Source organism: Protobothrops mucrosquamatus, unplaced genomic scaffold (assembly GCF_001527695.2).
Source record: "Protobothrops mucrosquamatus isolate PMUCROS unplaced genomic scaffold, P.Mucros_1.0 scaffold_304, whole genome shotgun sequence".
Taxonomy (NCBI): domain Eukaryota; kingdom Metazoa; phylum Chordata; class Lepidosauria; order Squamata; family Viperidae; genus Protobothrops; species Protobothrops mucrosquamatus.
The window spans coordinates 1-15,556 of record NW_015386380.1 but is presented as its reverse complement, the minus strand read 5'-3'; the positions used below and the strand labels follow the sequence as shown (position 1 = coordinate 15,556).

Genomic DNA, 15,556 nt, shown 5'->3' with positions numbered 1-15,556 from the left:
ACACACACACACAAACACATATATATATATATATATATATATATATATATATATATATATATATATATATATATATATATATATATATATATATCATAAGTTTTATTACTAAAAGGTAAGATAAGATAACCTTTATTGTCATTTTTTTACTGTGGACACAACGGCACACATCAAAAATGAAATTTAGTTGCCCACTCTCAAAGTGAAACACATACTATTGAACACATGAATTCCTGAATAAAATTCATAAAATAGTGCTGTCAATATGGCAAACTTTTCCTTGCCAAGGCATCTTTTCTAGATCACTACTAGAAGGCATTCCCAATCTGGAGATGTTCTGTCTCTGACTCTTACTCTGGATGGGGTAATACTCCTCCAGCCAAAGCTAATGCATATGGGTTTTTTTTTAGAGTAGAATAGAATTCTTTATTGGCTAAGTGGGATTAAACACACAAGGAATTTGTCTCCGGTGCATAAGCTCTCAATGTACATACAAGCAACAAATGATAAATCATGATCACAATCATAAAAATACATTCATCATAAATCATAAGACACAACACTTAATGATAGTCATAGGATACTAAATAAGCAAACAACATAAATCATACTAGGATACTAAATTAAACAATATAAACAACAACAACAATACAAACAACAAAGATATAGTCATAAAAAATATGGAGATAGATAATAGGAAAGATGAGACAAATAATTTTCTGAGTTGGCACAGGAAGAACATTCTTTGTTATGCTTTTTTGATGACATTTTTGATGTTAGGTGTCCATTTTAAGTCTTGAGATATTATAGAACCTAGAAACCTGAAGGTCTCAACTGTTGATACAGTGTTGTCTAGCATTGTAAGAGATGGTAGAATAGGAGGGTTCCTAAAATCTACTATCATTTCTACAGTTTTGAGTGTATTCAGTTCAAGATTGTTCCGGCTGCACCACAAGACTAGTTCAACTTCCTGTCTGTATGCAAATTTGTCGTTGTTTCGAATGAGACCAATCATTGTTGTATCATCTGCAAACTTCAGTACTTTAACCGAGGAATCCTTTGAGATGCAGTGGTTGGTGTAGAGAGACAAGAGAAGTGGAAAGAGAGCACACAGCCCTGGGGGGGGGGGCCTGTGCTAATTGTACAGGTATCGGATGTGATTTTGCCTAGCTTCACCTGTTGCTTCCTGTCTGTTAGAAATCTTATGATCCATTTACAAGTGAAGGATCAGGCACAACTAGCTGAATTAGTTTAGTTGAAAGAATTCTGGAATGCCAAGCTGAAGTCAAAAAAAGGACCTTTGCATAGGTCCTTGGAGATTCAAGATATGTAGGATGTAGTGCAGAGCCATATTAACAGTATCATCTGCCGATCTATTTGCTTGGTAGGCAAATTGCAAGGAGTCTAACAACGAATCCACATTGATGGAGGGTTTCTTCGGCACTGGGATGATAGTAGAGCATTTGAAGCAAGAAGGAACATAATACATCTCTAATGATTTATTAAAGATGCGGGTGAAGATGGGGGCCAGTTGGTCAGCACAAGTTTTCAAGCAAGAAGGGGTTATCTTATCTGGGCCTGGTATTTTTCCAGGCTTTTGTCTATGAAATAGACCTTGCACATCATTTTCTGTGATCACCAGAGGTTCGGGGCCCAAAGGGACGGGGTCAGTTGTAGGAGGCTTGGCTGTAGTTGGTGTACCTGAGATGGAGATGATGGATAGGTGACAGTGGTTTCCTCTCATACCTACAGTAAAACAGATTCATGTCATCTGCCAGTTGTTGATTCAATTTCAGCATGGAAAGGTTTGCTGTAACCAGCGATATTTTTAAGAGTCTTCCACATATTTGCTGGTTCATTTGTTGAAAGCTGATTCCTTAGCTTTTCAGAGTAGCTTCTTTTTGCTGCTCTGATCTCCCTTGTTAATACATTTCTGGCCTGATTGTACAGCTTTCTATCTCCTTTCCTTCAGGCTTCCTCTTTGGCACGACATAGCTGCTTGAGTTTAGCTGTGAACCAAGGCTTGTTGTTACTGTATATTTGCAGGTTTCTGATCGGCACACATAGGTCTTCACAAAAACTAACGTATGATGTTACAGTATCTGTGAGTTCATCCAAATCTGCAGAGGTATCTTTGAAAACATTCCAATTTATGCAGTCAAGGCAAGGCTGTAGTTTTACCTTGGCCTCCTCAGTCGAAGACTTCTCTGGTTTAATTGTTGGTTTTATAGCCTTTGTCTATAAACAGGTACAAGGCAAATCATACAATGATCAGAGTGTCCCACAGCTGCTCATGGTAAAAACCAATAAGCATCTTTTAATATTGCGTAGCAGTAGTCTAAAGTATTCTTGTCTCTAGTAAGAGAGTTGACATGCTGAAAGTATTTTGGTAGATCTTGGCTTAAGTTAGCACTGTTGAAATCTCCTAACACAATGAGGAGTGAATCTGGGTATTTTCCTTCTTTAATCTGGTCAACTAGAGGTTAATGCATTGTTTTTGCAAACTTGTGGAGGAAGGTATGCTGCAAATAGAAGGAATAAGGAAAACTCTCGTGGGGAATAAAACAGTTTGCAATTGATAATTAATGTCTCTAAGTCCACATCACAGAATTTCTTTAGTGTAATTACATTTTCGCGCCATTGGTTGTTGATATAAAAGCAGAGACCACCCCTCCCTTCTTTTTGCCAGATGTTTCTGCAATTCTGTCTGCCCTCTGTATCTGAAGCCCTGGGATATGCAAGCTGCTATCATCAATTGACTCATTTAGTCAAGTTTCAGTGAAGCAGAGGGCTGCTGAGTTGTAAACATCAGAGTTGCATCTGTTGTGTTCATTCCTGGATCAGGAAACTCTTCCATAGTTACTCACATTTTAATCACCTTCCATTTGGACTGTTGCAATTTGTTATTCTTGGAGCTTCCTTTGAAAAGCAGTCAAAGGGTGCAACTGATCCAGAATGCAGCAGAATATGTAGCTTTGGGCATATCACATGGCATACTAAGGTATCAGTGTTTCATGAGCTACATTGTTTTCAATTGCTTCCAAGGGCTGGTTATCGCCCATGTATGGCATAAGGTCAGGTTNTAGCAGTGACTTAATTAATGTTACTGAAAGAAATTATAGTGATGTCATTGTGGGACTTTTTTGTTTCTCTGGCTGATAATTGCAGTGGATCTTAATTCAGCAAGCCAAAATTTATATACACCGCTAATGTTTCTGAATTTACAGTATTTGATTAGACTTTTCTTGAAAATTCTCATTCAAATGTTTAAAAGTAGCTTACCACGATGGTAGGAGAATTTAAGCAGCAGTTGCATCTGTACAAATCTGTTCTACTTTATACTGGTCCCAATAACACTTCTGAGGGGCCATTCCCAGAATAAAACAGTTCATATCTTTCATATACTTACATTAGTTTAGCATCTGAAGCATTAATTTAATCTTCCAGATGTATTGGGATTCTTTCAGCTATGATCAATATTGCTATGGTGGCTGGGGATGATGAAAGTCATGTTTCGACACATCTCACTGTTAAGTAAACTTTAAACTGTTCCTTAAATACCGAATTAGGAAAATAATTAGGGAGTGATGCTGAATAAGTTTTATCTCTCTCAGATTTATTTATCCTATTTATCCTCCCTCCTGACTGGCTCAAGGTTGACTCAGCCTTCCCTCCTTCCAAGGTCGGTAAAATGATTGTTGGGGGCAATATGCTGACTCTGTAAACTGCTTAGAGAGGTCTGTAAAGTACTATGAAGGGGTATGTAAGTCTAAGTGTTATTGCTATTGCTATTTAATATTTGCATTTAAATTTCCTCTTTAACATTTATTTGCTGCTTGGAGAGTTCATCACCGAGGTGCCTTAAGAGTCTAGAACAGACATGTCAAACACAAGGCCCGGGGGCCGGATGCGGCCCGCGAAGTTTCATGTGGCCCGCAAAGCCATCCTGAAAACAGTGAGGGAATGGCCTCTGCTGCCTTGGCCCTGGCCCAGGCCCGGCCGGAAGCCAATGTACAATTTTGTGGTGGCCATCTATGCTGAAACGCATTCAGTCTTAGCTCCACAAAGCCGTCTAGAAACAGCGAGGAACCAGCCCCTGCTGCGCCGGCCCCACCCCCTGGGTGCATGCTGGGGAGGTGTCACCCTTTGTGAGGAATGCACCATGCCTTGGCGCTTGCCCCGGTCCCACCCCCTTCTGCCAGAGACCCTCAGATCTGTCCCACTCCTGCTCAGGCCCACACAGGCACCCTTGATGTGAACGATGTAGAGCTGGCCACGCCCACCCGGTCCCCCCGAGGGCAACCGCAATGCTGATGCGGCCCTCAATGAAATTGAGTTTGACACCCCTGGTCTAGAAGGAGCAGAAAAGGCTTAAACTGAGTCCTAGAAAGAAGGAATTACTGTTTTACCATTGGGTTTGCTGTCGGTTTTAGTGTTCTGTATTAATAGGATAGTACTATCGCTGAAAGAGCGTGTCCATGACTTGGGGGTTCTTCTAGGCTCTCAGATCTGCTAGAAAAGAAAGGGGAATGTTACAGCCATGGATGTTCCTAGCTTTGGCTGTTGTAGAAGTTGGACTGGGAAGATCTTCCTGCAGTGACTCACGTCATCATCAGCATGATGTTTAGACCATTGCAACAGATTCTATATGGGGTTGCCCTTGAAGATCACTTGGAAAGGGCAGGCTTCTAGGTGCAATTTTAAATATTGGTGTTAATCTAAAAGTCCTACATGGCTTGGCACATGGTTAATTGCAGAACTGCAGTCTTCATTTGGAATTGACCTAACCAGTGCAATCTACCCAGGAGAAACTACAAGTAGTGTTTCACTTCAGGGGTGAGAAGGGTGCTGCTTTTCAGTGGCAGGATTGGTCCTTTAATGAAGCCTCTTAATAGACTTCTGGTTGGTTCCCATGCTGCCTGCCTTCTGGAAGCTGTTCTAAATAGATATCTATGGAGATTCTCAATCATACAGCTCACCTGGACTTTCTTTGTTTTTTCCTTGAAAATGTTTTGGATCTCAGAGCTGAAGAAGGTTCTTGGATGAGAAGCAAAACATTTTCAAGGGAAAAAAACCAAATAAGGCCAGTTGCCTTTTGGAAAAGCACCTTTGTTTTAAACAGAGCTCTTCTGGAAGGTACTTATTCCAACTTGCTTTAGTTACCATTTATTTAATTTTATTTCATATTTTCATTGGTTTGTGGAACTTTCTTTTCTACTTATTGTTTATTGTATGTTGTTCCTTGTGTATGTTATGTAATAAGCTGCTCTGAATCCTCAGAATTTAGCACTTTATGAATATAATTGATTGATTAATCAGCAATAGGGCCAAGCTCCCTAATGTAGCACTATCAATTTTGCTTTGTAAAATGGAATTGTTTGCTAATATATTAAGTATATTATATATTTACTAGAAGCAATGATCATAGCCCTAGTTTTCTTTGTTTCTTTTTATCCCTAACACAAAACTTTTCAAGCAGATACGCAGCACATAACATAGAATCACATTGATTTAACTTCCAGAGCTAATGAGTTAGAAGTGTCAAATATATCTTTGCTTTGAAAGGTAGCAAGGACAAGAAGGACGCCATTTTTCAATAAAAAATTGGAAAAACAGAATATATTACATGCACAATTAGAGCCATATACAGGATTTCTGAGATTTAATCATGTGGATGGAATTTCTAGTCACTCCTTATTATAATAAATATTTCAGTTTTCATTGTTCTATTCTTATTTGTTACATTTGAAGTACTTCCATTTATTCTAGTTTTAATAATCCTTTTCTTTTTGTTTTTCTCATTTTAAGGGTGCTGGGAAGAAAACCTTAGCTAAAAAAATAGCCCAGTTTTGGAAGTGCACTCTTGTAGATGGTAAATATAAAAACTATATTCATTTTACTGTATTTCATTCTATGCATGTTTATATAATTTCTAACATTCCAGAGGCCCATTTTATAAAAAAAGGCTGCAATATTTTCATGAACTAACATATACATTCAGAAGGGTTTGATAATGTATATTCTTTTGTTGGAGAGATTTTAAATTTTTAGCAGATACCACTGGGAATATTACCATATTTCTACAAAAATGAGGTGCAGAAAAATGGGAAAATAGAATCTAATGCTTTGGAACTTGATTTCTGATTGTGAAATAAGATATTCTCTGCCCACCCCTCTTAAAAAAACCTGTTTTAAAGATATTGATAGTAAAGCTAACTCTTTTCTGCTCATTTACAGGTATTATCAATGGCAACGCGGACAATATCCATATTACACACAAAGTGTAATAGTGTAATATAGTTAGAGAATTACTTAAAACAAGAAAAAACTAGCCCACTCTATAAAGTTAATATTTGTACCATCAATATCTAAATTAAAAATCATTGTATTCTATGATTTCTGTGTGATTTAACTTGTATCCTACTTTTCATATTCCAATGTTGTCTCCCATTTCATTATGGTCATACAAATATAACAAATATAAGATACAAATATAATACCACCAGTTTCAATATACATTTTTGAAATTAATCCTAACAAAGTCAGTAATAGTGACTTTGATTAGAATAGGAAAGGAAAAAATATTGTAATGGCAATTGGTTTTTTTTGTTGTTGTTAGTTGCGCAGTCGTGTCCGACCCATCACGACCCCATGGACAACGTTCCTCCAGGCCTTCCTGTCCTCTACCATCTTCTGGAGTCCATTTAAGTTCACGCCTACTGCTTCAGTGACTCCATCCAGCCACCTCATTCTCTGTCGTTCCTTTCTTCTATTGCCCTCAATCTTTCCCAGTATTAGGCTCTTCTCCAGTGAGTCCTTCCTTCTCATTAGGTGGCCAAAGTATTTGAATTAATAAATTGTTTCTGCTAATCTCTGGACTATTTATATATCTTCATTGTATGAAGAATGAAAGAGTCTGCTCAGAGGTTAAAAAAAAAGTCCAGATGGTAGGCATGGCCATGCTATTGAAGCCTCACCCCTCTGTATATTTGTGCAATGTAAGGATTCCTTTAGTCTTATGAAGGATGCCCCTTTAAATCTTATAGAAAATTTATCTTTAGCTGCGTCAATTTCAGTAATAATCTGCAGATTTTCTTCAAGGTATTTTACCAACAATTTATGACTAAAACATGCTTGAGTCCAGCCTTTTCCATTCCACTTAAACTGCTCTTGCCATGATTAATTTGTTGGATGAAAAATCTTCATCAGGGTCCAGTCCAAGCCAGAGATAAACAAAATGGAGACTGCTTTAGAAAGAAGTTTATTGAAGAGGAATGCCAGACAGAAAGATGGCTCTGGGAAAGCTGACCATATGTAGCTGGGAGTAGTGGGTTTTTATACCTTCTTGGGCTTTTGAGGTTGTTTCCTGTTGCTGTGTCCTGATATTCTGAGAATGTCTTTTTGGTATTCTGATGGTGGTGGGTTAATCCTATAATGTCCCAAAGGTCATGTCTTTTAGAGTTTGGGTGGGGTATGAAGATTTTAGAGGTCTTTGTCTTTCTAATCTCATCAGCTTCTAGCTTCCTGGCTCCAACCTTTCTGAATAGGATTATCAGATCTACATTTCTACAGAGCTAGTTTCTGCTTCGGGCAGAGAGACTTGGGGGTCTCTATTAATTTCAAGTTTTACAGTCATAAGTACTTAATAAACAACTTGATGTCTGAGTTCCTTTATCATTCAGTGGTACATATTAACTTTCATTCAAAATATTCAATACTACACCATCCAGTATTTCCCTGGTCCTCTCTTCTTCCAATAATAATAATTTTCCACACTATCCAAGTATAATTCATACTGCTATTAATACCTATACAATTAAATATAAACATCTTCATCACATGGTTCTAATGTTATACATAGTGTCAATAATATCAGTTTGTACTGTCTTCTCTGGCCAAAACATATCTCAAATGTATTTGCAATCAAAGTTCCCTTATTCAATCCGTATCCTGTTTTTTTCTTTTTTCAATTTTAATTTCCCATTCTTTTATTTCCAACAGCTGTCTATTCTTTTAATCATATTCAAGCATCCATTAGATGGTATAATACCTCATCTAATTAGTTAGGATCTCTATTTTCTTCAGTCTTACTCTAGCTTTCTTCCTTTGCCAACTAACTTTGAAAGTCAGTGCATTTAGGTCACCAAGTATTTCTTCCTCTGTTTCTGTATATATAATTTGGAATACAAAAGACAATTTAATTAAAGTGTTTTTGTAAAAATGCTTAATCCATTTATATTCGTTAAACAGCCTCCTTTTTCTTTCTCCTTCAATCTCTCTTTTAGTTTCTTGTTCCCCAGTTTTCAGCATTTCTCCTAACAGCTGTGTCATCCATTCTATCAATAATTCTTCCTTGTCCTCAAGTATGTTCTGCAGTCTTGAAAAGTAAGTTGAAAGTAATTTCCGGTATTATATCTGGGTCTTCCAAACTTTTATTTATCTGTGCCTGTCTGATGGTTTCTTCTTTTGAATCCTCTATCTTTATATCAGTTTCCTCTATTTTTTCTTTTGGTTTCTGAGTTGCTAGCTCATTCTTTATGGTCATTTTCTGAACATTTTTTGCTTGTAGGTTTAAGTTGGAGAGTTGCTCATTTATGTTATTTAAATTATTTTTGGTCTCCTCATGATTTAAAACAATTGTCTCTTCAATTGATTTCAACATGGGGAAAAATTCTTTCTGAAGTCCATTTACATTTTCTTTTTGATTATCCATGTTTCTTCCAGAGAGAAATAGTCCAGAAGCAACTTTCCCACTATTTCTTAATAATTCTTGAAACTAATAGTCAGTCAATATTTGTAATCCAAGCCAATTCAGAATGGTTTATTGTCTCTTTCATACAGATAAAACAGCCAAAGGATTTTTCCCCCTTTTCCTAGCTGCAGTCTGCAAAAGTGAAAGTTTCCAGGAACAACAAAGAGCCTTAATAAGTCCATGCTTCGTGCCAATTTTTTTTTAAGCATAATAAATTGTAATGCCAAGGTTCACTACTAGATGTCGCTAACATCCATCTTCCAGCTTTTAAGTCCAAACTTATTTCACCAATTTTCCAAATATCTTTTCAAAAAGAAAGTCTTAAAAATACTTTTAGTCTCCAAATTTGCCAGAGCTATGTCTCTATATTAAATCCAAATTAATCTTGTAGTTTTCTCTAATTTCCCCCACACATAAAGTTATTCACCGCTTCTCTTTTCCTGAGAGAACGGGGCAGAAAATCCCCTTGTCTCTATCATCTGGGGGATGATAGAGAATTCTTTTTTCCAGGAAGAAGTTTTAAAATTATAAAGAGAAGTTACGTTCTCACCTAGTTCCATCCGCATTGTTCAGGAGTTGCTAGTTAGTGCCTTTCTTGGGTTGTCAGTGGCTTCTGGCTGGTCGCATAAATGCGGCCAGTCTTTCTTCTGCTGGTTTGAAGGGCTTCCTCAGATCAAACAGAGGGGCCACTGCTCCTCCACGATTGACGAGGGTCCTGTTCTTCTTCGTTGCCTCTCCAGGGCGACTGTAGACCCCTTTTAGGGTCCCCAGAAGAGCAAAATCGGACGTGGAAAATGGAGCCCCGTTTTCCTGTGCCCATTACGCCACAACATCTAACCCGGAAGTCTCCAGTTTCTGCCTAAGATTTTCTATTATTTCTTTAGAGAAATATATTCTACTTTTTTAAATATTCCCCAAAATATTTCTTTCTCGGGGGGGTTGTTGTCATCCTACAAATTCACATAGGGAGTATGGAATAACTGAAGTGATTAGAGGGAAATATATATTCTCCATCAGGTACAACTTTTAGAAATGTATTTTTGGTTTTTAAATTAAGTTCTCCCTCAGGGATATTCTTGCCCACAGAGAGACTACCTTTGGGAGCAGTAGTTCTTACAATAAATTTGCAAGAGTCAATAAAGAATATAGCACAGCAAGCTAGTGATTGGATTCTGGCTCATTTCTTTAGGATTAATTTGGCATCAGCAGGTTTCTGAATAAAAACCTAAAACTATGAGGCAGTATGTACCTGATTTACCAGTTTGTTCCTAGAAGCCTCATTTCTTTGAAGTACTATCATTAGTACATAATAACAGTGATTTCCCAAGAATCCTGCTGCAAGGCTAAAATGTCTGAATTTTTAAAATTGCAATATAATTTTATTGAAGTTCTGAAACAGAATTTATTTATATTTGCCTGCTCTTGTTAACTGCTACTTTAAAATCAGAGTAGGCAACAATTAGAACAACGTGGGAGCCCTCTGGTGGCTACAAGTGTCTTTTATTTTGTGAAAATCATACTCAATTGCTAGATTATGAAGCACACAGAACCATAATTAGACTTTTCTATTTAAATGGGAGTTTTAACGACAGTGATAATTATCAGTCCATGATGGGTACTCTGGAGATCCAGAATTGGCTTTAGAGAAAAGGATATTGATTCCTTCTTCTCCAAAGCTGTAATAATTGACGAATAAAGAAATGAAAATATTTAATATTGTTTTAGAATACTTCAGTAATATTTGGACTCTGGTCAAATTATAATAGGAAGATACAATACAGCTATTGTACAGGTAGTTATCAAGTTACAACAGTTCATTTAATGACCATTTGAAGTTACAATGGCACTGAAAAAAACAGACGTGACTTTTTTCACACTTAAGACTGTTGCAGCATCCCTCTGGTGACATGATAAAAATTCAGATGTTTGGCAACTGACTCATATTTATGACAGTTGCAATGTCCCAAGGTCATGTGATTCCCTGTTACAACCTTCTGAGAAGCAAAGTCAATGGGGAAGCAAGATTTGCTTAACAGCCGTGTTACTAACTTAACAACTGCAGTGATTCACTTAACTGTGGCAAGAAAGGTCATAAAATGGGGCAAAATGTCTTGCTTAGTAAGAGAAATTTGGGGCTCAATTGTGGCCATACTTCCAGGACTACCCGTACTATACATACAGTTGTGGTGGAGTCATTATAAAGAACAATAGTAGTGTTTTAGTCATTTGGGAGCCCATTTTGATTCTTGGCCAATTAATGTGCATTTAAAGCAGATCTCCAAACTTTACTTAATAGGAACCAAAAAGGTTAGCATGTAAAAGAAGAAACCAGATGAAAGGCCCTGAGTAACATTGGCTATCCTTTCCCTTCTAACTTCCCTCCATTGGATATCATGTATCATCAATGTATGAAAGGAGAGTAACATTACTCTCCTCACCTCTTGATCATTATATATTTGCAGAATTTATTATCTCTTTGTAGGGAGAGAAACACATCACTGCAGGTGGATGATTATGAAAAAGGAATGCATGATCTTCAATATTAAAAAAAACCCTGTTTTGCATTATACAGTACTGCATATATACATGCACATAGCACCATCAAACCAATGTTTTATTTTGTTTCTATGTGATATATCCTTTTAGCTTTTGAACTCATAAATGAAAACATAACAGCTGAAACAGAATATGGACTGAAGGTAAAGCCTGGACTTATTTATAATTCTTTCAAAGGGCACTATTAGTTAAAGTAAACCAGTTCAGCTAACAACTTTGAATTATTGCAATTTGTTTGGATTTGAACTATGGGCAATGAACCAAGCTCAGTGGCAGGCCATGTGTTTTGTACACATTCATTTTTTGGCATCTCCAGTGTAAAAAAATGCAGCAGATAATATACAGTAAAGACTGTAAAAAGAATTTATCTGGTGTCCTTGAGGAGGTGCTATAAAAAAAAAATAGAAAGGAGAAAAGGAGAGGAGGGGGGGGGCAAAGATTTGTGGGAATTGTAGTCCAAAATATAAAAGAAGCAATATTGAGAACATCTGGATAACTTTTTTTTGATATAGTATAAAGCAGCTTTGTGTATTATTTATATATCCCCTATTATTTATTCTCAATACAATTCAATATTTTACATTGTTCTCCCTAAGTGTAAGGACCTGCTTTACCAAGGTCAAAATGTTCCTGAAGAGTTGGTGATAAAGATGCTTATGATCAAGCTGGAATCTCCAGAGATTAATCACTTTGGTATGAATTACTGCATCTTTTTTCCCCACTATCTATTAAGCAAGCTCCTCATAATCCTAGAAATATATACCTGTGATTTATTTATTTGTCTGTCTGTTTTGTGGATTGTATGGGATTTAGAAAGCCAGTTTAGTGTAGAGGCTAAGACATTAGGCTAGAAACCAGGAGACTGTGAGTTCTGATCCTGGCTTGGACACAAAGTCATCTGGATGCCCTTGGGTCAGTTATTTTCTATCAGCCCCAGGAAGGAGGCAGTTGCTAGCCATTTCTTGAAAAACCTTGCCAAGACAACTTCAGGGATTTATCCAGGCAGTCTCCAAGAATTGGACAAATTTTAACAGAAGAAATAAAAAGAACCAGTATCATGTAATGGTTTAAGGCATCAGGCTAGAATCCAGGAGACCTTAAGTTCTAGTCCCACCTTAGGCATAAAGCCAGCTGGGTGACTTTGGGCCAGTCACTTTCTCTCAACTTTAGCAAGGAGGAAACTGCAAACCACTTCTGAAAAACTTTTCCAAGTAAATAGCAGGAACTTGTCCAGGCAGTCGCTGAGAATTCCAAATGATTGAACAGGGGGAAAGGGGGGAGGGATTTAGAGGCTGCCCAATTCCCAGGCAACTCTTGGCGGCTCTGTAAGGCAGTGGGGTTGTATTTTTGTATTAGCTATTTGCTAACTTTGAGCCTAAGTATTACACAAAAGAAAACACCCTGATAAAAATGAGTGCCAGGAGATTAGAGGAGAAAGTGGACGTTTTTAAAGTTGTAGAAGAAAAGTGTAGGATCTCTGGTTTACAGGAGACCGCTGCTCTTTCAGAATTGGGCACCTCTCCAGACCTCTCCTCTTCCTTTAGGAAGGAAAATAAGAAGAAGTGTAGTAAAGCATATATGGAGATCAGAGGAGAGAGTGTGGATTCATTCCGGTGTGCTGCAGCTGCCAAAAAAACCAACACAGTTCTAGGCTGCATTAACAGAGGGATAGAATCAAGATCACATGAAATGTTAATACGTGCCTTGGTAAGACCACATTTGGAATACTGCATCCAGTTTTGGTCACCATGATATAAAAAAAAGATGCTGAGATTCTAGTAAGAGAGCAGAGAAGAGCAACAAAGATGATTAGGGGACTGGAGGCTAAAGCATATAAAGAATGGTTGCTGGAATTGGGTATGTCTAGTTTAATGAAAAGAAGGACTAGGGGTGACATGATAGCAGTGTTCTAACATCTCAGGGGTTGCCACAAAGAAAAGGGAGTCAAGCTATTCTCCAAAGCACCTGAAGGCAGGACAAGAAGCCATGGATGGAAACTAATCAAAGAGAGGTCCCTTCCAACTCTGTTATTCTATTCTATTCTATTCCTATTTCAAGGGGCTGGTAGGTGCAGGCTGATTCTACTGCCCCAGCTTGCCAGATGGACTTCCAATAGCTTAGGCATTGAAATACATGAGATTTGACACACCTTGAAATTGCTACTGGTTGGACTAGAAGACTCCAAGGTCCCTTCCAACTCTCTTATTCTGATCTAAGAGGAAAATACTGTTTTCATACTGGTAAAGACAACTTAAAGCTGTTTGTGGGTTGAAGAAAAAATGAGGACACAGCAGTATAAAATGTTTCCAAGGATTGGTTGTACTGTGGTTAGATACAAACGAGGAAAGACCCATAGTCATCCCATATTTACTGTAAAATAGATGTGTGATTTTTTTAAAGTATAAAAATATTTGTATTTCCCCCCGTTGCAGGTTATGTTCTCTGTGATTTCCCTTCTCTTTCTGAGGATTTCATGTCTACACCAGAACAAATCGACGTAATTAAAAATTTAAAATTAAAACCAGATTTCCTGATTAATATTAAGGTAATCAGCATTTGAATGTTCTTAGTAAATCTTGTATTTATTTTATAACTGCGCTTCATACCCTTACAAATTGTACTTCATAAAGCCATCCTTGTCTCCTTTAAACCCATTGTCATAAAGGTAGAAGTTGCCAACTGCCTTTTATTAGTTTTAAAAGAAACTCTACCAGCACATTAGCAACAAAAGCTTTTGTTCTAAACTCTTAGAAAGAAGAGTTACAAAGTTATCTTATTGGATTTGAAACAACTTCCATCTCATAATGATCTGTTTTAACTAGTGTCCTAACAATGACTTGTGCCAAAGAATCACTGGTCAAAGACAGCAGCCTGACACAGGACATATATTCAAAAGAGAAGATTGGGATCCTGATATTATTGAAAAGCGTAAGAAAAAGAAGAAAGAATTACGTAAAAGTGAAGAAGAGGATGAGGAAGCAGAAGAGGAAGAAGAGGAAGAAGAGTCAAATGAGGTAGCTTTCCCATATTTTCTAAAAAGGCAATTATTTGTTCCAAATAAAAGAAAAGCTTGGATCATTCAGAAACACGTGGTTTAATATTTGTTAAACAATGCAACATTATTCTTTAATAAAGTGAATCAAATTAGGTTATATTATAACAGTTATATATAAAACCTTAATTCTACATGCTGAATTTTTTGAAAAAAAATCCATTGTCATCTGTAATCATATTAAAACTACATAATTAACTAACAGTACTACTAATCCTTTATATCTGTTAATTTAGTAAAACAATTTGTAATCCTTTCTTTGAAGGCCCAGACCAGTGTTGACCTAAGGCTTTTGGCTGGCCTGCTGAAGCAAAGAACTGGCTGGTGTCTCCTCCCATTCCAAGTTAAAATTGCCTGGATTAGCAGAATGCAATTTTAGCATTGGGAACAGCATCCTTCAAAAGTAGCAACCTTGTTTGGATGATGCAGGGCAGGTTTTATGACACATCTCTGTCTTATCCATCTATTTATCTAACTATCCATCGATCCATCCATCTGTCTGTCTCAGAATTCTATAACAGGACTCCAGCAGGAAAAATATTTTTTAAAAAAACAAAATCACTTCAATGTTAATAAGTGGAATTGCATATTTGTTCAGGAATAAAGTTTTATTAAAGGTTCATTTCAGTCCATAGCTAAGCCAGCCACAATTTCATTTTAGACCGTTAAAAATGGTTTTCATCTAATTAATTTTGTTTGGCTGTGCACACAAATTAATGTTTATCATTGTTGATTTTATACTTTCAGAGTGGGAGGTAGAACCAAGCTTTCTGTATATATTCACTTTATTAAAAAAAGAAAAATTTCCTTCCCCGTAGGCTGATCAAATTATGTTGACAGAAATTTTGCCAACTTTAGTACAAAGGCCGGAAGATTTTATGGAAAATGCACAAAAGAGAATTGATCTCTATAAAGATATTATGCTGCGTCCTCTAGAGGTAAGATAAGGATAATACCTTTTGCACTTCTTAGCCATAACACCTAGAAGTAAGAAAAGAAGGAAAGAAAAAATACCAGATATCAATGTTGTAACTTTATTGTTGCTGGTAAGCTTAGATATCTCGTGAATCCAGAAGCTGCTATATTATATTGATAGCACAAATGCTCATCTTTAGCACAATGTACTAAACGTATTATGATCCATGAACTTTTAAGACCTAGTTTACATATTATAGCAAGACATGGTTTGATTAATA

At 36.9% G+C, this 15,556-nt stretch overlaps 1 protein-coding gene across 1 annotated transcript in view; it reads left to right on the top strand.

The window, feature by feature from the left end:
• Positions 1-15,298, top strand: part of LOC107302943 (adenylate kinase 9) — a gene marked incomplete at its 3' end in the record, with an annotated part of 19,125 nt that extends 3,827 nt beyond the window's left edge. The window contains exons 2-7 of the mRNA XM_015832108.1: positions 5,809-5,872; positions 11,399-11,451; positions 11,905-12,001; positions 13,741-13,853; positions 14,131-14,322; positions 15,179-15,298. Coding sequence (XP_015687594.1) covers positions 5,809-5,872; positions 11,399-11,451; positions 11,905-12,001; positions 13,741-13,853; positions 14,131-14,322; positions 15,179-15,298 — 639 coding nt within the window. The remainder of the gene's footprint in view (positions 1-5,808; positions 5,873-11,398; positions 11,452-11,904; positions 12,002-13,740; positions 13,854-14,130; positions 14,323-15,178) is intronic.
• Positions 15,299-15,556: the final 258 nt, after the last annotated feature.